At 53.8% G+C, this 27,407-nt stretch overlaps 1 protein-coding gene across 1 annotated transcript; it reads left to right on the forward strand.

Moving 5' to 3' along the window:
- Positions 1-2,866: 2,866 nt before the first annotated feature.
- LOC106845805 (myelin and lymphocyte protein) lies at positions 2,867-26,782 on the forward strand. Its single transcript, XM_014864230.3, has 4 exons — positions 2,867-3,144; positions 20,650-20,817; positions 21,907-22,032; positions 26,190-26,782. The coding sequence occupies exons 1-4, from the start codon at positions 3,052-3,054 to the stop codon at positions 26,262-26,264; spliced, it is 462 nt and encodes a 153-aa protein (XP_014719716.2). The 5' UTR covers positions 2,867-3,051; the 3' UTR covers positions 26,265-26,782.
- The last annotated feature ends 625 nt before the right edge of the window (positions 26,783-27,407 follow it).

The raw sequence follows: 27,407 nt of genomic DNA on the forward strand, positions 1-27,407 counted from the left end.
CCTGAGGAATTTAGCAGCAAAGGTTTGAAACAGCCAGCAGAAAACCCAACCGAAAAACAAACAAATAAAAACTTCAAGGCCAGGCGAAGATGTTACTAAGAGTTGAGAAGACCTTTGTGTGTTTAATTGGTGCATACTGACAGAGAAATTGCCAAACTGCTTTGGATGGATTTGCTTGAGGGTTATCTCACCTCCTGCCAGTTGTGGTTGTCCCCACCAGAGTCTCCTTAAGACGAAGCAGATGGACACCTTGGGTCTCAGGCACCAAGGCCAGCAGCCCCGAGGAGGCTCACAGAGGCGCAGTGGGATGTTCTCATTTCAGGTGCCTGGTCCCTCTCTGTGAGTGTCAGAAAGGACAGCTCATGGGAATGGGTGTTTTTGTTTTTCTGAAAATGTGTCCAGGAACTGACTTCTCTCCACAGAAACGGGGAAGGAAACAGAGCTGTGTAGAGGGAAAGGGTGAGGGTCCCACTGGGGAGAGGGGGCGGTGCCTGCTGGGGCTGTGGGTGCAGCCACAGAAGGGCTGGGGAGTCTGAGCTGGGGCTGCCCTGCATGGCAGAAATATTTTCGGCTCTGGGACTGTAGGAGAAAACTCAGTGCTACTGTCTACATTAAAATAAAGAGGAAAACTACTGGAGTGCGACACTTGTTAAAAATACAGTCAAAAAAGAATAAAGAGCTCTCGGTTCTGTTCCATTGATCTGCGTGTCTGTTTCTGTCCTCGTACTATGCTGTTTTAATTACTACAGCATTGTAGTGTGTTTGAATCCAGGGAGTGTAATACCACAAATCTATGGATAGCTCATCTTCGACAGAAAAGATGCACTGGAGAAAGGAAAGTCTCTTCAATAAATGCTGCTGGGAAAACTGGACAGCCACCTGTGAAAGAACGAAAATACACTATTATCTTACACCAGGCACAAAAAGTACCTCAAAATGCATTAAAGACTTGAATGTAAGACATGAACCTAAAATTCCCCGAAGAAAATATAGGCAGTACACTCTTTTACTTCAGTCTTAGCAGTATCTTTTTGAATACCTTGTCTACTCAGGCAAGGAAAACAAAAGAAAAATAAACAAATGGGACCACATCAGACTAAAAAGCTCCTGCACAGCAAAGGAAACTATCCACAAAACGAAAAGACAACCCACCAAAGGGGAGGAAATATTTGCAAATTATGTATCTGACGAGTAGTTAATTTCCAAAATACATAAAGAATGCATACAACTTAACAAAAAATGAACAACCCAATCAAAAAAGAGGCAGAGGATATGAACAGTCATTTTTCCAAAGAAAATATACAGATGGCCAACAGGCACAGGAAAAGATGTTCAATATGGCTAGTCACTAGGGAAATGCAAATCGAAACTACAATGAGATATCACCTCACACCCATCAGATTAAGAAGACAAGAAATAAGTGTTGCAGAGGATGTGGAGAAAAGGGAACCCTCATATACTGCTGGCAGGAGTGCAAATTGGTACAGCCATTAGGAAAACTGTATGGAGATTCCTCAAAAAATTAAAAATAGAAATACCATGTGATGTCAGTATTTATCCAAAAAACATGAAAATGCAAATTCAGAAAGATATATGCACCCTTGTGTTCATCACAGCATTATTCACAATAGCCAACTTGTGGAAGCAACCCAAGTGCTTGTCAATGGATGAATAGATAAAGATGTGGTGTATACACACACATATATATACATACACATGCAATGGAATACTACTCAGCCATAAAAAAAGACAAAATAGTGCCATTTTCAACAACATGGATGGATCCTAAGTGTATAATGCTAAGTGGAATAAATCAGAGAGAGAAAGACAAATACGTATGACTACACCCATATGTGCAGATAAACAAACAAACACACAGATAAGGAGAACAGATTAGTGGCTACCAGAGGGGAAGGGGGTGAAGGAAGGGCAAATGGGGTGAAAGGGTACATATGTATGGTGACATCAAAATTAGACTACTGATGATGAGCACAATGCAGTCTATACAGAACCTGATAGATAATAAGGTACACCTCAAATTTACACAATGTTATAAACTAAGGTGACCTCAATAAAATAATTAAAGAAAAAAAATAAAGAAAGTGTGGTCCAGAAAATAAAGGAAAACAAAAAACCAGTGGCAACAGGCAGTCAAAACACATGGGGAGGAGTACTCCCACCCCAGCGGTGCAGGCCCCCCTCCCTGAGAGAAGGGCACGGATCTGCTCTAGAAGGTCCTTCCTGTCCCTTGGATTCAATGCAGATGGACCCCAGCACCTTCTCCACCGCCCTCCTCCGGGGCTGGCAGGGCTAAGAGCAGCCTCCTCCCCTCAAAGAGACACAAAGCTCCAGCATTGAGAGGAGCGGACTGTGGGTGCAGGGTTCCTGGCGCTGCGAAGGCGCAGGGAGAAAGGTTGGTGACCAGAGCTGGTCCCAACGACGCCCCTGCAGACCCCCAGCCTGCAGCTGCGGGCAGGACTAGGATCTCGTTCCACCGCGAGCCCGGACGCGGAGGTCGCTCACATTAACGCACCCAGTGGAAAAGTGGAGATCCATCTTAAGAACAGTTAGAGCAATGGGGACCTGAGGGGTGTCGCTGTGGGGAGTTTGGAGCCTAGTTAGTGACGGTTCTTATTCTTAAGGGATGGAGATCCTCTGCCACAGGGCAAAACGTGCGAAGCGCTCCGTCAAAGGGACTTTTCCTGCTCCCCACGAGAGCTGGCACCTGGATGTGGGGCGAGCGAGTCAGGCTCCCGCCCCAGCTTGGCGATCCGGTTGTGCGCCCTCGGGTGGTTCAGGGTGGCGCCCGAGGCAGTCTGGCGGGTCCCTCGGGGCGCGCAGGGCTGGCTTGGACGGGACGGGACGGGGCGGGACGGGGCGGGGCGGGGCAGGCGGCGGCCCGGGGTCCTCCCTCCTGGGTTCCGGGCGCTTCTGCACTTAAGCTGCGCGAGGGGTACCGGGTTGCTGGGTTCCGAGAGCAAGAGAGCGGTCAGCGCGGAGCCAGAGCCAGAGCCGCGCGTCCTGTCTACAAGCCGACACCAGCACGCCGGCATGGCCCCTACAGCGTCATCGGGCGGCAGCACCCTGCCCAGCGGCTTCGCGGTTTTCACCACCTTCCCCGACTTGCTCTTTATTTTGGAGTTTGTGAGTGGCTGGGCCGGAGCCTGGGAGGGCGTGGGATGGGCTGAGCCGTGCACTATCGCGGGTCTCTGCGCAGGGTTCCGGACCAGATTCACAGGTTGCGTGGGTCCTGGGAGCATCGGGATAGCCGGGCCGGGGTGAAGCAAATCTCCCCGACTCCAGTCGTTTGGCCCCTCCCAGACCAAGGACAATGATAGAAACAGTCTCCACAATTTAGGTGGAAAAACCAGATTCGCGAATGGGTCAGACGTTGGGCGCCGGCCAGGGTGCATCCATCGCGCGCTGGTTCCAAAGCTGCGCTCTGACCCGCTTCCCATGGGCGCAGAGGAAGCCCTTATGCGAGAGCGACGTCCTTGTAGGGGTGCCCAGCTTTGTTCAGGGTTAGGATTTCGTTTACAAAAATCAGCAAAAGAAGCCTGAGCATCACCAACCGAGGCGTGGGGATTGGGTTGGTGAGGGAGGAGCGGAATCCGGGTTATTCTCTTCTGGCCTTTGAAGGTTTCTGGGGAGAGAACTTATTCGTGACAACTTTGACCTGGAAATAATAAAACAGGCCACTGTTTGCTCCGCCACAGTCATTCTGCCCTGTGTGTGGAGTCGGGGGAGGGGAGAGGGCTGGCAAAATTGGTCCCATGTAGCGGCTGACCTTGAGCAGTCTGAAGGCCTCCTGACATTGGTCTGTCCTTGGGCTGGAGCCCCACAGCTCCGCTGGTGGCTGTAGGAAAGCGTTTCCTAGCCTAGGCTCCTGGTAAAGTGCTCACTATGTCCTTAGGCTTCAGACTACCCTCAGGCTAAACTCCCCAGGGCCCAGGGGCTGCTGTGTGTGTTATGTGGGTGCTGAGTGATGCAGCCAGCACCCCTGAAGGAGAAGAGTTGGTTAGAAAAGAGGATGTTCAAAACTGTTTAAAAACAGGACCCCAGCTTCTTCTTGCCTGATTGGAGTCAGGAGGGTGTGACCAGCACAGGGAGCAGGTTCTGTCATCCATGGAGGGTTTGGAGAAAGGGCTAAGGGGACTCAGGTCTCCTGGTGGCCCCGTATCACTGCATTTGTGAGGGTTGAGTTGAGCTCACACCTGTGTGTATCCAGAGTGACGTCAAGTCCTGGGGCCAGCCAGGGTCAAGAAAGTGACATCTAGAAGAAACCCTGGACAACACTGCACCCGGCCCCACCATTTATAGATATGGACACCCAGACCCAGAGTGGGGAGGGGCTTGCACCACTGACACATCCTTTCCCCAAGTGGCTCCTCTGGGTGCGTCTATTCAGCGCTTGGCCTGTGCTTGCCCGAGGCTGGACATCTGAAGATGAGCGCACAGTGCCCAGGACCTGGGATGAATGGTGGTGGTTCCTTCAGAGGCCACTGTGTTTACAAAGGCAGATTCATGACCAAAGAGATGGTGGCTGACAGTGAGGCGTGATGGGCAGAGGGATTTTTAAGCAACAAAGAGTCCTCCTAGTGTCTCTTCTGTTGCCCTAATGAGGGGCTTCCTCTGCTTTTGCAGCTGTTTGGGGAGCACTGTGACAAGAATCATGAGAGGCTGTCAGCTGGGCTTCATGCAGAGGACTCTGGGGCATCTCCTTCTCTTGCCTTCATAGGAGCGGGCTCAGGCGGCAGCAGGAGATGGCGGGTGGGGGGGACCTGGCTTCACAGAAGGGAGGGCCTCCCAGTGCCCACTGCCTCCTCTTGGTGTCCCAGCCTAGAGGAAGGAGTGCCCCTGGCGGAGGGACAGTCTAGCCAGGCAGGGTGGTCTGTGGGAGAATAGACAGGAGGAAACCCCGCCCCCGCCCCCACCCTACTAAGTGAAAGGAGAGAGCTGGGAGGTAGGAAATTTCCTGGGTTAGTGGAAACTTACGCCTCCAGGGGCAGTTTTGTGACCTGCAATAGTACGGTCTTCTAGAAGAAATAATTCTCCCTTGCGCAGACCACTTCCCTCTCAGCCATCTCTCAAGTTGTTTTTTCTCCTCCACCTCAGCCCCTGCTCCCCAGATGCCGACCACCACCCCCACTTCCCGAGAGATGCTGGATGCCTCAGCTGTCGCCTCCAATCTCTTTCCTCCTCTCTAGATTGGGGGTGGCTCCCAGGGAGCAGGGAGAACAGGAAGAAAGCAGACACCAGTCCTTTAAGTTTCCTCTGCACACTTTGTACATTTGAAGCTGGATGTGCTTTGCTGTGTGAAAGAGCAGAGAATGAAAGGGCCCAAGGAGGTGCTGGCCGCCCTGGGAGAGTTTTTTTAAGTGTGGACCATTACAACAACAAAAAGATAAAGAAGCAAGTTAGAAAATGGGCAAAGAACTTGAACAGACATTTCTCCAAAGAAGATATAGGAATGGCCAATAAGCACATGAAAAGATACTCAACATCTTTAGTGATTAGGAAAATGAGATCAAAACCACAGTGGTGTACCATTTCACATGAAATTAGGATGACTATTATCAAAAAACTGGAGAATAGCAAGTGTGGGCCAGGATGTGGAGCAATTGGAGCCCTCACACATTGCTGGTGGGAATGTGAAATGGTTCATCCACTGTGGAAATCAGTTTGGTGGTTTCTCAAAAAAATTACCCTATGACCCAGCAATTCCACACCTAGGTTTATAAGCAAAAGAATTGGAAGCAGGGACCTGAATAGGTAGATGGATATGTGTGTTCATAGCAGCTCTATTCACAGGAACCAGCAGATGGAAGCAGTCAGAATGTCCCATCAGTGGATGAATGGACAAACTGTGACGTATTCACACAGTGGAATATTATTCAGCCATAAAAAGGGAGGAAGCACTGAGACATTCCACACAGTTGGAAACACTACGCTGAGTAAAAGGAGACAGATGCAAAAAGTCACATATTGTATGATTGCGTTCATATAAAATACCCACAATAGGCAAATCCACAGAGACAGAGCACAAACTGGTGGTTTGCCAGGGGCTGAGAGGAGGGGAATGGGGAGCAATTGAGTAATGGGTGTGGGGTTTCCTTTTGGGGGATGAAAATGTTTGGGGTTAGATAGAGGTGGTGATTGCACAACATCGTGAATGTATTAAATTCCATTCAATTGGGCAATTTAAAATGGTTAGTTTGATGTTATACGAACTTCACTTCAATTTTTAAGAAAACAAAAATTAAGAAATATTTCAAATATTACCAAAAAGTATGTATAATACTTTAATAGACACCCTTGTAATTATCACTCAGCTTTGTCAGATCTTAATATTTTGCCATATTTCCTTTCAGTATGAAGGAAATAAGCTTTTCAGGAGGCTTCTAAGCCCTGGATGTGCCGCTGTCTTACTCCCCACCCTCCATCCTCAGGAGCCTCGGGCTGGACGTGGTGGTCCTGACGCCCAGACAGGGTCAGCCCTTCCCTGCGCCCTGACTGCCTGTGAGCTCCACGGGTGCTGTTTGCTGTGTTTTCACACTTCATGGAAATAGTGTCGTCCTGTCATGTCCTTCTGCAGCGAGCTTTCCATGCAACGGTGTTGAGGTTTATATACATTGATGCTATTTGTCCATTCTTCTGATGATGGACATTTTGGCCATTTCCAGGTGTGGCTTTTTGCTGTTGCAGACGGCATTGCTAAAGAACATTCTTGCATTGGCCTCTGTGGTTACATGTTGGGAATTTCTTGGGGGACACACAGAGGATTGGACTCGCTGGGTCATAGGGAACGCACGTCTTCATCTTCCCAGAGTTACCACATTGCTGTCCAAAAGGGTTATTCCAATTCACACAGCCGCGGAGCGGAGTCACTGGGAAGCTTATGAAGTTTAATTGAGCTCAGGACCCGCACTTGCTCAGGCCCCTTCCAAGATTCAGACTCATTTTTTATTCTTTTATAAAGAAGGTCCCCAAATTGTATAAGCTTCAGGCTAACCCTGGACCTTCCCGACTCCCACCAGCAGCAGATGAAAGTCCCCGTTGTCCCTCATCCTGGCCACACTTGGTAGCGTCAGACTTTGTAATTTTCTCTTAGTCCAATGGGTGTGAAATGCTTGATTAGTTTTTAAATCTGTCATCTGGCGAGTTGATTACTCACAGTTCCCATTTCCATGCCTGAGCTCCCAATAGCCTGGGAGGGGCAGGTGTGAAACCCTTGGCCTCCAGGACCAACAGGGTGGGGCTCCCCTCCCCTCCCAAGGCAGGGACACTGCCCACCAGAGCAGGAAGGGTGATGGCTCAGGGTGGGGCCTGGCAACCTTACTCTGCTCAGCACCCCAGCCCAGAGCTCCTGCCCTCTGAAAGCTCAGGGTCCTCATGGGAGGTGAAAGGCAGCCCAACCAGGGGGTGTGACCCTGGCTCTCTGAGCCCCCGAGCCCACAGGCCACGCTGCTGTTGCAGGCGGTGGGGTCCCAGTGCACCCCACACAGGCCCCAGTGGAACTTCCAGGGTCTCCCCTCCCCAACAGCTGCACCCAGGGCTCTGCCTGTCCCTGTTCCCTGTCCCCAACCAAAGGGGACATGCCTTTTGGAACCACAGTCTCTGTTTCTTCCTCCTCCTCCTCCCTTCTGAGCCAGGGGCGTCCTGACCCTGGGCCCCCATTCACAGCACAGGATGTTAACCTAGGACGCTGTTTGTCTCAGCTCCGGCCAAGGCCCAAGAGGAAACTTCTCTCACAAAGTACCAGGATGTACCCCCCCCCGCCCCCACTTTCAGAATTTGGGAAGGAAAAGCACCCCCTGCCCCCACTTTCAGAATCTGGGAAGGAAATGCCTGGAAAGGGGTTGTGAAGTCATTAACCCGGCTCCCTCCCCCCAGCCTGTGTGCAGTGCAGCCCCTGAAAGAATGGCTGGAATGGAGAGAACTTTTCTTTGGACAGAGCCTGCTGGAGTGCCACCCCTTCTCCAGGGCGGACCCCCTCCTTGCATGGGTCCCCAGGAGCTTAGGGACTCAGAGGGGTAGGGTCACCTGGTGGGAGGCAGCGCTTGTAGGGTGCACTTTTTGGGTTGGGGTGGGGTGGGGGAGCCACCTGGAGTCGGTTTGCAGTTTCCATTCTTACAGTGAACTGGACACAGTAGTTACTAACATGAGCCTGTTTCTGTGACCCAAGGTGACTGGGGACTTTTTGTTATTTGAGAGTGACCGAACAGGTCCTCAGACCTGCCCTACATTTTCACCTGTCTGGGATCCTCGGACCCCAGAACCAGGATCGGGCAGTGGGGTGGCGGGCAGGGTGACAGAGCAGCTTTCCGGGGCATGGTCCATATTCCGGCTCCACTGAGAAGGCCCCATGAGGACTCCTGGGCTGAGAGATGGAGAAGCAGAAACCTGACTTTCCAGAGCTGGGAGGAAATTGAGGCTCCGAGAGGGGCGGCAGCTGCCCAGGTGCCCCTGTCTCCAGGGTGGGACTTCTTCAGTGACAGCAGGTCACATCCAGGTTCCTGCATTCACCCAGACACCTGGGATGAACTGCCCACAGCAGGAGGGATCGTGAATAGGAGACCCCGCCCACCTGGGAGCCCTGGGCAAGGCCTGTCCCCTGCTCTCCACCCAGGGAGTGAAGGGACAGCTCAGAGCCACTGGGGAGCTCACACCCTCAGTCCTGCTTGTCACATACACACCCTGGAGGTTCTGAGTCACTAGGGCCTGGGCGGGCCCCGTAATCTGCATTTGATAAGCACTGCCCAGCCCCCATGGATCTGGCGAGGTTTGGAGTGGGCATCGGTAGGCTAGGCCACCCCCTCGACGTTGTTATGGGGGAGAGGACAGTGGGGACAGTTCTCAGTGAGAGGCTGGGGCAGGAAGCCAGGGTCCTGAGGGTCTCCAGGGTTCAGGGCAGGCACCCTCTCTGTGCTGCCCCAGCCAGGGACACTCATACAGTCCCCAGGGAGTGGGGGCAGCCCTGCTGGCCAGTGCAGGACAGTGGGCGAGGCTGGCCTTCCCTGGCTCTGCCCACTGACCCCTGGCCCTCTGTCATCTTCCTGTGCTGTGGGCCCCTCTCTTGGCTGTTTAGAAGGGGTGAGGACACTGCCCGGGTTTTCTCCTTCCCCCTCTCTGAGGGGGGTAGTTACAGGCAGAGGTCTCTCAGGGCTTTGTTCTGGGAGTTGAGAAGTGACTTTTCTGGTTTTTCCAGAACAAGAGGCCTGGTTTGATTAGCAGCCAGTGACTCTGAGCTGTTCTCTGGAAACTGCTAAGTGTGATGGTGGGCTCAGCTCTGGGAGGCTCATGCGTGTGTCGTCATAACCAAGCTCCACTGAGAAAGATTGCTCTTAACCTTTCCATAAGTCACTCCTCAACCTGACCTGACGCAGGTGGGGTAATCTCTCTGTCCCAGTGCTTTCAGGAGAGAGCAGGAGGGTCCCAGATGCCATGGCAGGGAGAGCTCAGGCTCAGGTCAGGCAGGGACAAAGGCTGACTGTTGCACCCACGGGCCCACAGAGAGTGGGAGAGGGCATTGGGCTGCTGGTCGAGGCCGGGTCTGCAGCCTTAGGAATGGATGGCTTTGCTCTGGGCACAGGCACATACTCTGAGGGAAGGGCTGGGGTCGGACACTGGGTCCCCTGGGGCCTGCCTTGAGATGGGAAGGGGGCCAGCCAGTCTAGACTGGATGGGGGCTGGGGGCTGACTCCTGATGGATCCAGAGCTGAGCCCTGGCTCCCACTCCTGACACAAGCCCGTCCAGGCTCCTTCTGGCCTCTCAACTCTCAGTCCCTGGAAATAGTGTTTTGGACCAAAGGCCACTGTAGGGGAGGAAGACATTTCCTCTATCCAAAGTGGGTTCGTCTGGCCGGAGAAGGAATTAAATTCACATGAGACAGAATAGCAAGAGAAAATTAAACAAAGCTTTATGAGGAACCATGGCCCGGGGCCTTTCTTCCTGAAGGAAGAAAGGACACCGAAGAAGTGGGGTGCACATATACCCCCAAACAGGGTGTTTCACATGTGATTGAAATGTCCCTCCCACAATAGTCATGAGATTGCCCTGTCGGCACAGCACTTGATGGACACAGCAGGTAGTGAGTCTGCTATCTTGATGGGAGTAGCAGGAGGCAAGTCTATTGTCTGGAGCTGGGCGGTCACAGGTGAGCGCAGCCATCAGTTCCTAGCCTAAGGAAAGATGCTTAATCCTTAAGGAAATGCCAACATTGGGAGGGGGAGGGAAGTCAGTTACAGGAGGTTACCAGACAAGAACAATAAACAAATGCAGATTTCAGTCCTTGCCTTCCCCATTGATTAAGAGTTTCTAGAGACAAGGTCATCTCCTTTCTTCTTCCTGGTGCAGAGAGGGAGGCACCTTTACAGATAGAGATTTAGTTCTACTTTTTAGTTGCTTTCCTGTCTGCAAAGAAACCAGCCTCAAATAGTCCTCATGCCAAAGAGACATAGCTTAGGGTGGCCATTCCAGTCCCCACACCAGCAAGGGCAGGCCCTATGAGATGGCCCAGCAGGTGTCCTCCTCGGGTGCTGATGGACGAGGACAGTGGGTGGCCCCCTCGTCCCTGGAGCACTGATGCCATGGGGAAGTGTGGCCGACTCCTCACAGGTTGCAGACTGTCCCGGGAGCAGGAGCAACTCCCTGGGTTCTCTGTGTCCTGGGTCCTGACTTGCCCACTGCATTCTGGTGGAAGGTTTGGTTCCTGATTGGCTCCTGCTGGGCCCCAGCAGCATAATGATTTCCTAGGGGGATGGACTGGCCTTGACTCTCTGCTCCAGGCTCTCTAGCACTCCCAGCTCATTAATAGCTGCTGTTCTGTCCACACTGGGGCAGAACCACCCCTGTGGTGAATCACTTTGTGGCACCAAGGCCCTGGGGCCTGAGAAAAATGTGCTGGAACCAGAAGAAAAGCCTTGTCACCAGCCATCACACCTTGATCTGCACAGGCAGTGGGAAGAGAAAGGCCCAGGGCCACCCAGCCCCTCTCAGCTGAACTGAAATTGCACCCCAGAGCCCCCACTCCTGTTGGAAGGCTGTTGGGCTGGAGAGGAGGGGGCAGGAAGAGGAGGAGGAGGGGGAGGATCCTGAAACTCCTGGATCCACCTTTGAAGGAGGCCCTTAGAGGGCCCAGGGCACAGGCTTTGAGGAGGACACTCCAGGAAAAGAGCAAAGGAGGAAGGACAGGAGACGAAGGCCACATTCCGACCCTGGTAATAGGGGCGGGGGTGGGGGTGACAAAGGTCGTGTTGATGGACCTGGGGATGATGACCCCAGGCCTGTGCCTGCCGAAGAGGGAGCGATGTCCTTCAGGGTTTGGATCTTTTGCTTGTTTTCGGTCTTAAACACACACCTTGGTGTTCTTTCCTCTGAAGGGACAGAGCCTGTTAGCCAGTGGAGGGTGGGGGAGAGGAGGCTGCCTCCCATTGCTGCCTCCTTTGGGTTCTCTGCTCCTCTACACCCAGGAGGCTGAGAGCAGAACGAAGGCTGCCGGGCGGTCTCCTCTCCCTCCGTGTTGCTGTTCTCATGGCCGTTTCCAAAGCCGGCCCTACACATGGGAGGTTTCATGGTGAACTGCCCGTGGGTGGCCTTGAGTGACTGCCACACACAGGGCTGTCCTGACCTGGCTCCACAACCAGCCTGTCAGAGCTGGCCCTCAGCAGCTGTGGGGGTGTGAGCGGGCCACTGTGCCTCAGTTTCTGCATCAATGAAATGGGGCTATAATAGCACCCACCTCAAGGATTGCTGTGAGGACTAAGGGAGTGTAATGTACGCAAAGCTCTTCAAACCACGTGGTACCCGCAGCTCCTGCTTGGTAACTATTAGGTGCAATTATCATTAATTTACTAATAAGTCAAACAGCTGCTCCCGTCAACTGGCTGATCTGCGCTTAAAGGGGGCAACTGTAGGAGGGGCCATGAGGCCGATCCCACCCCACCTTTGACCTTCAATGCCCTTCCAGGGCAGGGTGCTCCAGGCAGGGGGAGAGTGAGATTAGGGGGTGGGTTGGGCTGTGGAGGCACACATGACTTGTCCCTGGGATCCCCAAGTACTGCATAGACACCACCCTCTGTAGGGCTTTCCAGTGGCTCCTGTGCTCGGAGCTGCCCCTGGTCAGCCTGATGGGATGGCCAAAGGGAAGAGGGGGCTGTGGCAGTCCTGTCCTGCCTTCTGCCTTGGGGGTGGGGACTTCCTGAGCTTCTCTCTGCACTGCCCTGCCAGCCTGGTGACAGGGCTGGTAGGGGGAAAGCTTTGAATTCTGAGAGCCAAGCAAATTGCTGCATCTGCCCAAAGGCAAAGGAATCAGTTACCAGTGGGCCCGGAGCAAACCTTTAAAACTGATTTATCATCAGGGTCAGTGCATCACCGTCTGGGAGGGCATTGGTTCAGTGAGGAGGCAGCTTCTGGCTCAAAATTTTCACCACCTCCCCTAGCTCCATCCTGCTCTGTAGGTACTTGGTGATAAGCTGGGGACAGTTGGATTTAAGGGTCTTGTAGGAAGGAACCACCCAGCTTTTACATCTTAGGAGTCTTTCTAGAACCATCCCCTAAGCTGCCTTGGGAGGGATGGTGACAGGATAGGTCCCCTGGAAGGAGGGAGCCTGCTGATGAAGGGTCTGGGAGGGCAGAGCAACTGGAGCAGGTAAACTGAGTCAGGGGGCCTCAACACCACTGCTTGTTTTCACTTTGGGAGTAGCCACAGAGCTCAGATTTCCAATAATTGGCAGAGTGGGAGGGTGTCCCCACACAGGAGTCTTCTGCCTCCCTCCAGACATGTCTCCTGGGGTCAGAATGGGGGTCCTGTGCAGATTTCTGGGCCCCGTGTCCTGGTCAGAGGAGCTGAGCTGTGTTCACCCTCGCTGGGGCCCCGGCAGTGTCACCAGGATCTGACTCTGCCCTTGCTGGACCCAGAGCTGCTCCAGAGGGTCTGGTGGCGGGACTGGAAGAGAGAGGATAGGAAGGGAGAGACAGGCTCCACTTATTCATGTGTCTTTGAATAAAGTCTGTCTCCCTGGATGGATCTGCCCTCAGTGCTGACCGTGGTCATGGTCACTCTCGGCATCTGTTAAATGCATGAATGAATGAGTGGGTGAGCAAGTGAGCAAGTGAAGGAAGCCCCTCCGTGGACTTGCTGAGCTGAGCTCCTCCATACGAGGGGCGGAGGGGCTCACACAGAACTAGGGGTCTGGAAGAAGCCCCTCCGTGTTTGCCTCCTGCTCTCCCTGCCTCTCAGGCCCCGGCTGCCCTCAGCCCTGTTTTCTGGGGTCTGGGAGGCTCCAGTGTGTCAGGGACTTTGTCTGTCTCCTCTGACCTCCTCTCCGTGCTTCTCCTGCCCCCTGGGCTCATGTCCTCTTGACTTTACCTTGATGCCATTGCCCTTCCCTGCAGGAGCTCATCCTTAACTCGCCTCCACACACACTCACACACACACACACACACACACACACACACGGGACGTGCCCTCTAACTCACAGAATGACTCACTTTTGAGTCAGCAACACTTGGACCTGGGACTGTGATCCTCTCCTTGGGCACACAGTGACTGCACTGGTCAGTCCCCTCCACAGCACCCCTCCTGGCATTGTGTGGTCCCTGACTGCTGACAGAGCTTGGTGGGGACAAACACTTCCAGCAGCAGAATCAGGGCCGCTGAACCTGTGGCCTTGGGAGAGCACCCAGGGCCCAGAGCACACAGCACCTGGGACGAGCTTCATCCAGTGTGGCCAGCTTTTCTGTTCCTTCCTGGAGGATGACTTTTGCCCGCCTGACCTAAGTGACAAGATGGCTGAGTATTGGGTGCACAGTCTAAGTTCTGTGCTCAGAGTCCTTTTCTTCTCAAGTCCAAGGCACAAACTCCTGTCACACGCACCTTCAGGGCGCACCCCGTGCCCTCGGAGCTGGTGGGAGTTCTGATGCTGGGCTCCGAGGGGCCGCACGAGCAGACGTGTGTGTGGGAAGTGCTCTGTGGTTCACATCTTGACTGGTTATTGGAAGAGGGTCTGCTTGTGGAGACCCTGACACAGTAAGATGGAGCCCCCGAGAAAATCCAGAGAATTTGAGCAATTCCTCTGCACTGACCTCAGGTGTCCACGTCCCGCAGCAAGAACACTGGACGGTTGTGCACGTGGAGCTCCTTCAGCCCCGCACGAGCAGGGGGACGCCACATGGATCTCAAGAATGTGCTGGAGGATCCCTTTCCCTTTGTGACGGAGGCTCACTGTTTGCAGGAGGACTTGCTCATATTTTTTTTTTTTTTTAAAGATTTTATTTTTTCCTTTTTCTCCCCAAAGCCCCCTGGTACATAGTTGTATATTCTTCATTGTGGGTCCTTCTAGTTGTGGCATGTGGGATGCTGCCTCAGCGTGCTTTGATGAGCAGTGCCATGTCCGCGCCCAGGATTCGAACCAACGAAACACTGGGCCGCCTGCAGCGGAGCGCGCGAACTCAACCACTCTGCCACAGGGCCAGCCCCGACTTGCTCATATTTTTATGTTCTTTCTGTCTTTCCGCTGAGACACACACATTTTCCTCCACTTCTGGTTTCCTGGTGATCACAGGTTTTTCTCTTTGATGCTGTTGAAGTTACCTTTAAATCCTGGGTTGCACCTGGGTGAGGAGGGGGTCCCTGTGCACGGTGAGATCCTAGCCCTCCTGAGATGTCACGTGGTTACAGGGGAGGCTCAGCCTCATCACATGACAGCTGTGACAGCGAGCACTTCTAGTGCTCCCCAAGTGCCAGGCACTCGGGCCCGACCCCATGAGGTGGGCACTGCTGTTATCAGTGTTTTTCAGAGAGGGAACAGAGAGGTTAAGTAACTCCTCCAGGGACAACAGGCCACTCAGCTAGTAAGTGACAGAGCTGATACAAACTCGGTAACTCTGGCTCTAAAGTCTACACCCTTAACCACCTTTGCCTGCCTCCTGTGGATTAATTCAGAAAGAAACAGAGAGAACCTTCTATAAGTTTACATGAGAGTTCCCCCCATGACTATCTACTGAGGAGATTTTTTTCACAAAAGTCATTTGATCTGGTAGACCTCGGATGTAAGCTCTATTAAGCTTTGGGGAATTTTTTGTCTCATTTTGCACAGTCCCCTTGGTTCTTAGAGAACCTCAGCTCTGCTCAGCATCCTAAACTGGACTGAATTAAAGACGGGCGGTTTCCAGTCCTGAAACACCAGGGTGGGTGGGGCCTCAGATCACCAGGTCAACCTCATTCACAGACGCTGAGGCTGGGTCCCAGCGTCTAGAGGACACCCAGGGACGACCTAGTCTCATGTTCAAGGCAAGACAGGGACTGGAAACTTAAGGAGAGGACAGGAGACGCAAGGTGAGGAGAGGAGAGGAGAGGGAACTTTGCCCATGTCCAGTCTGGAACTGCAGGGCATCGGGCCGCTGTCGCTGAGCTGGGCAGGGCGTGCAGACAGCAGGCGCTTCTTCTTCTGTCTGACGGGGTCACCAGAGCATCTTCCACGGGCTCGTGTGGTGTAGACACATCCCCAGGCCTTTGACAAAGATCCCGGGTGTCTGTTCCCTGCCCTGTAACTCTGCTTCTCTGCAGTCTAGTCAGACCCTGGGCCCCAGACCTGGGCATCGGTGTTTTTCCAGGTGTGTCAGTGATTCCAGTGTAGACTGAGGGCTGAGAACCACAGAGCCTTAGCCCAGGCCCCGCCCCCATTTTCCAGCTTGGGGACCTGGGTCCAGAGAGAGAGCTCCACCAGGTGACTGTCGGCCCCCCGACTTAGAGACCTTCGTCTGAGAGCACACCAGCCAGCTGCACCCTCTCTGGTGTGGAGGACGGTGACCCATGGGCAGGCAGGGGTTGGGGGAAATCTAGTACTGTAGACAGAAATGAAGGGAAACTGAGCCCCTGTCCCCACTTGTGTGCCTCATGTTTCAAGATGATCGTCTCTGAGCATTTTGCCGCCTGGAAGCTAGAAGCTGCTTAGAGTTTTCTTCAGGAAGGGAAATGCTTGAACCCTCACCTACCCCTTTGCTCTTGACAAATATTTGTCCAGCGGGGTCCTGAGGTCAGGATGGGGTGGGCTGTTCCCTGCCCAGGAGGCCTTATCTCCTTGGGTGTGGGTGCAGCGTCTGCTCTGTTCTCTGCACACTGAGTAGGGGGAGGGCGGCAGGCGCTGGCTGTGTCTGTGATTCCCGCCGAATCCCAGCTTTGCACTGAGCGGGGCCTGGAGGCCTCCACACTGGCCCAGCGATGAGTTCTGTCTCAGGCTCACCCTCCCTCGAGCCCCATTTCCTGCCACTCCTTGTCCCCCACCTGGTGTATGGCTCCCTCGCCTTCTGAAGCCCTCAGGGGTGCTCCAGCATCCTCTGGACTCACGTGTACTCTTTCCTCCCCCTGGAGAGCTGCTTCGTGAACCTGTGGCCAGGTGAGCCAGTTACATCCATCTCTCCCTTCAAGACTTGATGGGGCCCTGCCCCACCCAGGGCTGGTAGGCCCACTCGGGCGGGGCATCATCCTGCATTGTAACAGGCTGCCTCTGCGTCTGTCTTCACTGGGCTGTGGGCTTCCTGGGTGAGCAGTGTCCCACCCCAGTTGTTGGATGGTGCTGGGCACAGTGCCAGCAGCTTCACACTCACCTCCATGGTTTCAGCCAGTTTGCACCAGCCCGCAGTGTGGGGAGACAGCTGCAAAATGCCGTTACAGACGAGGAAGCCGAGGCCCAAGAGGCCGAGTCACGTGCTCCAGCTCCTCCAGCACATGTGGCGAGAGCCCCTCTCCAGGGCTCATGTATGCTTCCGCCCGTGCAGACGCTGCGTGGTGCAGGTGCTCCGGGAGCTGGCATGTGGCGGGAGGAGCGGGACCTTCACACCTGCACAGCTGTTCCAGCTGTGACCCCTTCCAGCATCCGCACTGGAGCTGTCACAGCAGCCGTGTCTGTGTCCAGGGCGCTGCTCCCAGACGTCCAGCTGGAATAGACCCTCTGTTCTCAGCCTCGTCTCTTTTCCTTGCTCCACCCGTCCTCTCTCAGGGCTGTTCTGCACCCACCTCAGCCCCCTCCCAGATGGTCCCCTGTGCAGGTTGCCCTGCATTTCTCCCCTAGGCACCTGCAGGGAAGGGCTGTGAGGGGTACAGGGCAGGCCCACTGCCCATCTCCTGGGAGCAAAACCCCAGGGTTTAATCATTTCCTCTGTGTGAGAACATTCCCTTCACATGACGTGTCACTTAGAATATGTTTCTGGAACAGACGGGGCCTGGTGGCATGTGTCCTATGAGAACGTCCCTGGGAACCAGAGGCTCCTCAGCTATTCCCAGTTGGAGGCTCCAAAGAGCTGAGCCACATTCACTCAGTGTCCCCACATGGTGGGTCAGAATGGCCGGTGGGCTGTGCTGTGATGGTGGAGATATTTCCTACGAGTCCCTTCGAGAGAGAATGTCTCACCTTGAAAGATGTTATGCTAAATGAAAGAAGCTCGTCACAAAAGTCCACCTTTTATATATGATTCAACTCCTGAGAGTTCAGAATAGGGGAATCCATAGAGACGGGAAGTGGGTCAGTGGTCGCTTAGGGATGGGAGGGGTGGAGGGAGCCGTAGTGAAAGGGCACAGGGTTTCTTCCAGGGGATGAAAATGTGCTAAATTGGCTGTGGAGATGATGGCTGCACATGTCTGTGATCATCCTAAACCATGAGTTGTCACTTTACGTGGGTGAGCTGTGTAGTGTGTGAATTCTCTCTCGTTAAAGCTGTCTAAAAGAGAGACAACTTCTCCCCGCCATCTTACCATGAAACTCAGTGCTACAGAGAAACCATCTAAAGAAAAAGTCAGCGTGATTTTTAAAGGCCCTTTGCAAGGTGTTGCACCCAGAGGCGGGACAGGGTCCTGAGGTCCCAGGGGGCAGGGCTGGGATGGGGCACAGGCTGGACTTTGCTCCTGTGGACAGGATTCTTACCAGAGACCCCGGGGATCTGCATAAGGGTGTGAGTGTGTATGAGCGTGTGTGTGTGTGAGTGTGTGTGACAGGGAGCATTCCTAGGGAGCTGGAACACAGTCTTCCTCACACTGGTGGAAGCACATACCCAAAGCAGGTGGAGAGTCGGGGTAACCTCAAAGCTTCCCTCTGCACTGGGGGCCGGAAGTTCAGCCCAGAGCTGCGGCCCCGTCTCGCTGGTGCTCACTCATGACTCTGTGACAAGCACTTAGTGTGGGGACTGCGCTGCGCTCTGACTTCCGCTCACTCTTTCTGCCTTTGATTCCTGACCGAGCCACACGGGGAGGAATCGAGCTGAATGAGGTGCAGGGCACTGAGCCTGAGACCAGGGTGTGAGAGCCGCCTTCTCAGATTGTGCCACTTCCGGGTACCCCGTGCCTTAATTTACCTCCTATGCATTTTACAGTTAATTTTTCCAGAATAACTATATCACTCCCTTAAGAATAAAAGCCACGCCCTTCTCCAGGTCACCTCTGCATGTCCGTCCTCAGAGCTCATGCTCTGGGGGAGCTCCAGACCCCTGGCTGCGCCCTGATCCCTTCTCCTTGCCTTACTCAGAAAACTGAGAAGAGTGACAAAGAGAACCGTTTTCTCCACGTGGCATTCAGTGTCCCTAAATGCCATGTCCACTGGCCACCGACAGGCACCATGTGCCAGCTGCGTCCCACGTGGGATTCCATCACGGAGGGCTCTCCCCTCCACGTGCAGTGCCAGCTGCTCCTCTGGGATTTGGTCCATCAGCCGCTTGTTTAGGCACACCCATCTCCCAGGAGGCCCTGAAGGCCAGGGAACTAACTCAGACACTGACACATGGCTGGACGGGTCTTCCCTGTGTCCCGCAGCCAAGAGTCAGCCCTGAGCAAGGGGGACCTCACCCTCTCCCTCACCTGGTCAGGGACAGCGCCACTTTGTGACTAACCAGAGGCACCTGTCTTGTGCTGGATGCTGCCAAGGGGCAGAGCAGGGCTCCCTGAGAGCTCGTGAATGGGGACCTGACTTAGATTGGTCCTCTTTGGTTGGTCACCCGTTGACCAGGCACAGGACGCCTAGGAGAAGCGTGTCCCAGGCTCTTGCCTCTGCCCACGGGATGGACATGCCCGATCCTCCCTCTTCTCCATGCCACACTCTCGTGCCTCCTAAATCCAAGTCCGTCCCAGCCGTCAGCTCATGTGCCTGTGTCAGTGCCTGTGATGGAAAAGGCCAAGTGACCTGTTTGATCTTAAAGGCAAGTGTGGATGGGATCGACACACACGTCTCATCTTTGGCCGTCTGATCATCTGGATTGAAGTGATTTTGTTCCAATTAGCTATAAATTGTAACGTGTGTCCCACTCGCTCTGTCACGTGCCTTCCTTCAGGCCATCTCAGGTTCATCAGCAGAGGAAGTCTTCTGGGCAGAGATGCCCAGATCTGATTCATTAAGCCCAACTTGGTTTTGATAACTCCAGATTCTTCATTGCACTGATTTTCCTACCAACTGTGATTTTCTCCCGATGCTTCTCAGCTGAGAGTCTTGGAGAACCCCTGTGAGGACAGTGGTGTCTCTTACCCAGCAGGTGGGCAGCGGGTCAGGGAGATGAGGTCAAGGTGCCACTTGAGTTCACACCACAGGGGACATAGGCCTAGGAAGCAGCCCATCCTCAGCCCCCAATTCTCAGGAGGATGGTGCAAGGGTCACAGCACCTTGGAACCTCTGACCGCAAAGCCATCTCCCGCCATGTCCTAGCCCACGCCCAGCGCAGTCCTTATATTGGTGGGGATGGTAAATGACACTGAGCTGATGTCATCGGGATGCAGAGGGACAAGGAGAAGGGAAGACAAGTACAGAGAGTCCCAGCTTGGGGTGAGCTTGTCCACAGGGGAGCGGGACTGTGGCACTGAGGGGTGTTGTGACCCCACGTCTGTCCCTACGCTCCTCTTTGATTGGGGCTCACTGACCCTGCAAACATCAACTGGGGTGGAATCTGGGTGATGATGAGGGACTGCTGCTGTCATGGCATCCTTGGCCACCCGAGGAGACCTGGCTGACCTGGGTCCTTTCTACAGCCCAACTCCAGCCCAACTTCTAGGACTTGGAGATTTAAGGGGTGAATTCCTTTAAAAAAAAGCTAGTGACATAGCATGACTAATTTATTTTGCCAATGAAGACCAAAAGAATCTTCTGGTCACTACCATTTTATAACAGAAAGGATATTTTTATATCAAAAATACGAGGAAGGATATAATCACAGAATTAGCCCTTCTAATGATAATATTGAATGGTATAAATCCTTTCTTCAGATGATGAATTACTTAACTTCCACTTGCCTCAGTTTACCCATCTGACAAATGGGTCACTATGTTGCTCGTAGGGTTGTGTGATGACTAACTGAGTTAGTATTTGTAAGGTGCTAGGACAGTGTCTGGCATATAAATGTGACATAAGTGTTCATTAAATAAAAAATAAAAAAGCGTATTTAAATAGTGAATGAAGGCAAGGAAGGAGAGGATTGGGAAAGACTGAGATTGGAGATCAGGCTAGAGCCTTGGGGCTGAAAGAGTCATTCTTGGTGAGGAAATGCCCCCCGCTGTTCTCTACCTCCTTGCTGTTTTTCTGCCCCTCGTGCCCGAGTGTGACCCCTAGGTCTGGCCCTTCCTGGGCGTGGACTCTCCTGGCCCGATGCTCATCCTGACCTCCTTCCCTCTGCAGGTCTTTGGGGGCCTCGTGTGGATCCTGATCGCCTCGTCCCTGGTGCCCCTCCCCCTGCTCCAGGGCTGGGTGATGTTCGTGTCTGTGTTCTGCTTTGTGGGCACCACTGTCCTGCTCTTCCTGTACCTAATTGGTGCCCATGGTGGTGAGACTTCCTGGGTCTCCCTGGTGAGTCCCAGCTCTGGGTGTTTGGGTGGGGTGGGTAGGACCGTCTCCCCTGGGAGGCTGGCTTTTCCAGTGCTGGGTGAGGCTGCCCTCTAGCCATCTCCCACCCATGTTCCAAGGCTGAGCTGGCTGGGCCTCAGCTCTGAGCTGTGCACAGCAGGCCAGGGCTCCCTGCAGCCAGGAGGGCAGGAGAAGGGGACGGCAGAGGTTGACTGTCACCGTCTGCTCTGCTTCCTCCTGTGTGACTGCCTCCCATCCTGTCTCCTCTCCAGGGGCTCGTTGGCATCTCCCATCATCCAGGAGGTCTGGTTTCCATCTCCTGGGAGCAGGGTCCTGGGGGCTGGCCTGGGCTGCCCAGTATGAGGCCACGCTTACTGCCCAGCTCCATGTCACAGGCTTCTAAACCTGGGTCACCAGAGAGGGACTTGGTGGGGGAGAGAGATGGCCTGTGGTCTCTGTTCTGCATAAAATCTTCCTTGAGGCCCACCAAGAGGGCAAAACTTACACATGGACCCTTGCCCCTTATGTCCCCTGGAAGGGGTGGGGCAATTTGGCCCGGCCTCTCATTCTCAAAAGGTCTCCTACTTACACTTGTGAAACCACCTCCAATTATAGCTACTCAGAACCCCAGTCTAGTGCTTTTTCACTTGTAAACACACCTGGAGCCCCCTGCCTCCCCGTCTCTCCCCTGCACTGGTCACTGAGGCCACATCAGAACCAGGACTGTGACCATGTATGACATTTGTCAAGTCCAGAACCAACTTCTGCCTATTCAGTCCCAAGCTGCCCCCCTCACTTGATCCCCGCTCAAGGGAGAGCAGCATCCCTTCTCCACTGAAGTCCTTCCTCTGCCCCCAAACCAGCGAGATGAAACTCAGCTGGACCAACGACCTCTGTGAGGTGGGGGTTAGAGGGTGTGGTGATGGTGAATGGGGTGGGGGGAGTCAAAGGAAGTAGCAGAAGATGACCAAGGGACCTGAGCCATGCCAGGTGGGGACAGGTGGGGTGGACAGGGCCCTTCTGGGACCACAGCTGCCCCACATCCCCATGTCTGGGATCCCATCTTTCTGACGGCCCTTTCTGACCCTGCAGGATGCAGTCTACCACAGTATTGCTGCCCTGCTGTACCTCAGCGCCGCTGTCCTGGAAGCTTTGGCCACCATTTTAATGCAAAATGGCTTTATATACGAACATTACCATGAAAACATCGCTGCTTCGGTGAGTCCCTCGTCAACCCGCCATGGTCACAGCTCCCACCACCCACTGACAGGGTCTGAGCGGAAGGCTGCCCGAGCCCTCCCCTCTGTTTTTAGTTTACTGACTTTTGAATGAAATAGACCTTCCCCTCATCATGAAGACACGAAGTCACGGAGAAGGGAGGGACGTGCCCAAGACTCCCTTCGTCACCTGGTCAGGGCTGTGCTGTCCAGGCCTGGGCTGGCCCAGGGTCTAGTCCTGCGTGGGCTTTGTGGAGGGCAGGTGTGTAAGGATGTGACTGCTGATGCCCGGCACCATCCGAGCTCTCCGTGAACCATCGTATTGAGCCCTCACAGCAGCCCTGGGGTGGGCGCTGTGACATCCCCATTTCACAGATGGAGAACCAGGGCACCACGAGCAGGATAACGTGCTCCAAGGTCACCGGGAATGGGTGGGGCTGGTGTCAGGCCAGGTGCCCTGTCAGCACCCTCAGCACCAGCTTGGAGCAGTGAGTCTGGCCCCTGGGTGTCCTGGCCCCCTGAGCGGTCTTCCATGGAAGCACAGTCAGGGGCGGGAGACTGAGGCCTGGAATGAAAATCGAGTGGCGGGGGTCTCCCCAGGCCCTGGCTCTGGGCTGGGCTGTGGGGAGGCCCTTCTGGGTCCAGCGAGTCCAGACCCCCAGCTGTGGGTGTTTACTGTGTGATCAGGCCTCGGCTCCTCGTGACGGTGTCTCCTGCCCCACAGCTCTGAGCACCTGTGGGAGGAGGAGGGGCCGGAGGTCACCTCTCCACCAGTCCCCGTGCGCGTCCCCTGTGCTCCCTGAGCCTCAGCCTGCTCCTCTGTGAAATGGGACGGTGATTCCTGTCCCTTCCCCTCGAGGACTGTGGATATTGAACAGCTCCCTGCCGAGGATTCACAGGAGCCCTGGGGGAACAGGGCTTGAGCCTCCTTCACCCCGTCAGCAGAACAAACACGGGTGCCGACTGTGTGTGACCGGGGGCACGGTGTGTGCAGGTCTCTGAGCTCTAAAAGGAACGTTCTCCACTGCGGGCCAGAGCCACTGGTGGGGGAGGTCATGACATGGATTTCCTTTTCAATGGAATGAGTTTGAATGACAGGAATAGGAGAATGTATGGTTTCATAAACTTTTTTCCAGAGCTGTGCATGGTGGGCTTGCACACGTGTGCTAACTCACCATATCAGATGTATTTCTAGCCAAGGGTATTGTTTAAAAAATAAGAGAAAATTTCAGAAATAGCACTCCTCAGATTTCTAGAGGTCAACCTATGAATAATGGAAATTCCGAGGTCAAACATAATGACAGATCACAGGATGTCACCTCCAGGAGCCAAAGCTGTGCTGTCCCCACATTTTGGGGAGGACAGAGCAGAGGCTGAGAGAATCCCACAGGGTAGGCACTGTTGGTCTCTGGGAGAAGGTTCTTCAAAGCCATGTCTGCTGTCCTGTACCCTGTCCCCTGCCCTGGGGAGGCCACATGCTCCTCTTAAGCTCTCAGCCTACTTCCCAGGTCCATCAACATGGCCACCTCCTGGTCCCTGCACCCCTCCAATGTCCCACAGTGTAAGAATGTCTCCCATTTTGGCTCATATTCCAAGATGGCTGGTTACTAAACAGTAGCACAGCCAGGCAGCCCCTAGGATGCTCTTCCTTCCCCTGGGAGGCTGGTCATCCACCTCCTCCGTCATCCTTCAAATGACTCTGTTTCATCTCCCCCTCATATAGAGATCCTTGTACCTCCCCCATCCCAACCCCAGAAGCCTTCTCTCCGCCAGACATCAATAAGGCTTTTGACAACAACTTCAGTAAAGTTATTGCAGACAACAGTAATGACATGTAGATGGAACGTGGCTAGTGGGTCAGCACTTGACAGAACAACCCAAATGGGGTGGATTAATGCCTTAGCCTACTGGACAGATCTCTAGCTGAGAACCACTGGGCTCTACCGTGTTCCGACTTCTCTTTTACTTTTTATCAAAATGCAGCACACATCCAGAGAAGAGAGCAGGATGCAAGTGCACAGCTTGATGAGTTTCCATAAAGTGAACCCCTCTGTGTAACAAGCATGCAGATTAAGAAATAGAGCATCATAAACAGCTCCCAGAGACCTCCTTCCTGTCCTGCCGCCGTCACTGTGCACCCACACCAAGGATGACCACAGGCCTGATTCCTAGCTGCCTAGCTCGATTTTTCCTGATTTTGAACTTCATGTGAATGGAGTTGCACAGTGTCTATCTTTTCTCTCTGGCTTCTTTCTCTCCGCCTTAGGTTTGTGAGGCTCGTCTCACTGTTGGGTGGAGATGCAGACTGTTTCTTCTCGTTGCTGTAGAGTATTCCGTTCGTGACTATCCCAGCGTCTCTTTATCCAGTCCACAATTGATTGTGTTCCCCTTTCTGTTAGCTGGGTTAGAGAAATTTGAGCACGCCCAGGCAGAGTCAGGAGTGCCGGAACCCGGAATCACGATTTCTCAGCAGGCAGGGGCGCTGGGCTGAAACCATCAAGGGGAATACGAGCCGGGCTGAATGTGAAGTCCTGCCTTTCTGTTCAGAATATCAGCTGTGTCCGTGCACAGGGGAAGGAGTCCTGGTCACTCAGGGTTCAACCCCAGACCCTGCCCAGCCATCACACGGCCTCCCATGCTCTCGGGGAGGCCCGTCCGGGCTGTGGGAGGTGTCTCAAGACCTTCTCCTCACACCCCTGGCCTTGGGGAGCATCTGGTCTGCCTCTTGCCCTCTGTGACTCCTAACTGGGACTTGCCTCAGGAGCTGAGCTTCTCCCCCATTTGCGGACAGACAGTATCTGCACTGAAGGATCCCTGGGGTTGGTGGGTGCCAACTGAGGGGAGCTGGAAATTTCTGCAGAAATCTGGAGGTTTCTGGATCCTAACACTGGAGGGCAATAATGGCAGCCACTTAGGGAGAGGGGTTTCTGAAAACCTCAGGATGTCCCTTCATGTCCCTGCTGTGCATGTCCCCAAGGTCCCATTTCTTGCCCCACTTGGAAAATAAGCTCTGTGTCCTGTTCCTGTGGGGACTTCTGAGGTGCCTCTGCCAAGGGTTCTCGCTGGGTCTGGAGTTGCCCGGACAGTAACCTGCTCCTGCCTGACAGGCTGAGGTGTTTTGGGGGCTGCTCATCCATGGTGACCGCTCTTTTCAGGCGGGCTGCCTCAGAGTTCCCAGATGAGATCTCTCAGATGTGTGATCAAATACTCAGCTGACTCATCGCCTCTGGCCAACGAGGGTGAAGGGTTCACCCTGTGTGGGGCCGGAGAGGGCAGGCCTGGTGACGGCTGGTGTCTCTGGGCATTTTCATGGGTCACGGACGCGTAGCCGCCCTAAGTGTCGTGCCTGGTTGGACACTCCTGACCCCACGCCCCAGGTCACAGATCCAGGAGCAGATATTAGACTCGGGGGCAGCGGGCCTTTAGAAATAGATGGTGCCCAGTGAGCACAGCACGTCAGGGGCTTGACAGGCCATGGGTGACCGTTTGCCACCTTTCCAGGGCCTTTGTTCCCAGTGTCAAAACAGCCGACTGCGTCTTCCCAGCAGCTTTCTCAGGAGCACCTCCTTTGCAGCATCTCACAATCCCACCTCCCTGTCCCTGTCCCTCAGTCCTGTGAGCCTGGCTCCTCGCCCGTGTCTGTGAGATTAGGATCCTAGAATAACATTCTGGTGGGTCTGAGGATGTCCAGGCAGCATTGAGACCTTAACCAGAGCCAGCAAACCCTGTGTTCATGTTCTCCAACTGAGGCCGCTGGGCTCACAGCTGGTGGACCCGGCTCTTCCTGGTGTGGAGGAAGCAAGTTTCCCACGGAGAGCAGCTGGTACTCACCTGTGAGTATCATTTGAGGGGCCTCTGAGGACCCTGGTTTCCAGTTGGGTGGCACCAGCATGATAATGTGAGAGGGCAGATGGCTGACCTTGCACACCATGTCCAGTGGATAGTGAGGTCACCTGGAGCTCTGTTCTGAAAGCATTCAGGGCCGCATCTGTGCTCAGCAAGAAAGGATGTCTGTGTAGGTGATGGGAAGCAGTCGCAGTCCACACACTTCATGTCTGTTGTCCCAAGCACCATTTGAGCAGCTGGCCCAGTGTGGACAGCCCACGCCTTGTCCTCTCCCAATGCGTGCCCGTTAATGGTCATTTATCTTGATTTCAGGTGTTTTCATATGCAGCCACTCTGCTGTACGTGGTCCATGCGGTATTTTCTTTAATCAGATGGAAGTCTTCATAAAGCAGCAGAAGAACTTCAGCTGAAAACCCAGATGGTGTTAACTGATTGGCCCGCCTTCCAGCACAACTTTCTAGCATGCAGAAATGCTCTCCATGGTGGAAAAAAGAAACCAAAAAAAAAAAAAAAAAAGCAATGCTGTGTGTCTTGTGGGTGTTATGCTGACTCTCCCCTGTCCCTCCTGTCAGGGTTGGGACCTGCTGCGTTTAACCTCCAACTACTGAGGCGTCTTTCAGGGTCATCTCCTATTTGTGAAAGGGGGCGGTGGGATGGAGTGTGGAGTCTGTGATCTGAGAGACCATGAAACAAAGATCCCTGCTGAACCCTGGACCGGATCTTGAGAACTCTCTGCTGGAATCTTCCACAGGCTCTTTTGAGCCCCCATCTGGTGGCGTGTTTCTAAGTCTTCATGGAGATTCTCCGTGTCATAGGGATAAAACTCACCCAACAAGTACTTGCAGATGTCCATGGGGGAAGATGATAAAGCTTTGAAATACTTTATAAAGTGCCTTTATGTTCAATACTTTTCTCAGGTGTTTTTGGTTTTGTTTTGACTCCCCAGTATCAGGACCATCTTTCCAGCTTTCTTTCTGAGGAATCCTGAGCTTAGACTGAATCTCTAGAGGCGGCATCAAGTGGCAGTTCAGGTGACAGGTGTGTGTGCTCGGCCACTGCACTCAGAGAGCCCGGTACTTGATCTCCCACCCTCCCCAGCTACCAGGGGCCTCAGATGGCTTCACCTCTCTGGAAACTCGCCACTTACCAGTCTTAGGGTCTCTTCTTTTTCCTACAAGACAAAGAGGTCTGTGCTCAGTTAGAAGGTCCTCAAGCCACAAGAAAACAAGGTGTAGAAGTTTCCTCTCACTCTGTGAAGCTGATCAGAGATGTTCTGGGCAGTGGGCTGTGTGTTCTGTTCCAGTTAGTGATTTGGATAATAAACTGTGTTTAGAATTTCCTTGGGCCACTCCATAGGGGAGAAAGGGGACCAGACTGCAGAGTGACAGGAAGTGAGGTGACAAGTGCTGAGTGCCACGTTTCGGGGATGAGATGCCCGGGTTGAAAGGAGAGGAGATAATAGGAAGGGGGCGCTCAGTGAGGAATCCTGAGAGTCAGCTCCTGGCATGAAATGCTCCTTCATCCCTTCAC

This window comes from Equus asinus, chromosome 6, assembly GCF_041296235.1.
Source record: "Equus asinus isolate D_3611 breed Donkey chromosome 6, EquAss-T2T_v2, whole genome shotgun sequence".
In the NCBI taxonomy this organism is placed as follows: domain Eukaryota; kingdom Metazoa; phylum Chordata; class Mammalia; order Perissodactyla; family Equidae; genus Equus; species Equus asinus.

Bases quoted from the DNA above. Each gene is read 5' to 3' on its own strand.
- LOC106845805 (XM_014864230.3), top strand. From the start codon at position 3,052: ATGGCCCCTACAGCGTCATCGGGCGGCAGCACCCTGCCCAGCGGCTTC. The intron at 3,145-20,649 runs GTGAGTGGCTGG...TTCCCTCTGCAG, and splicing joins TGCTCTTTATTTTGGAGTTT to GTCTTTGGGGGCCTCGTGTG. The intron at 20,818-21,906 runs GTGAGTCCCAGC...CTGACCCTGCAG, and splicing joins AGACTTCCTGGGTCTCCCTG to GATGCAGTCTACCACAGTAT.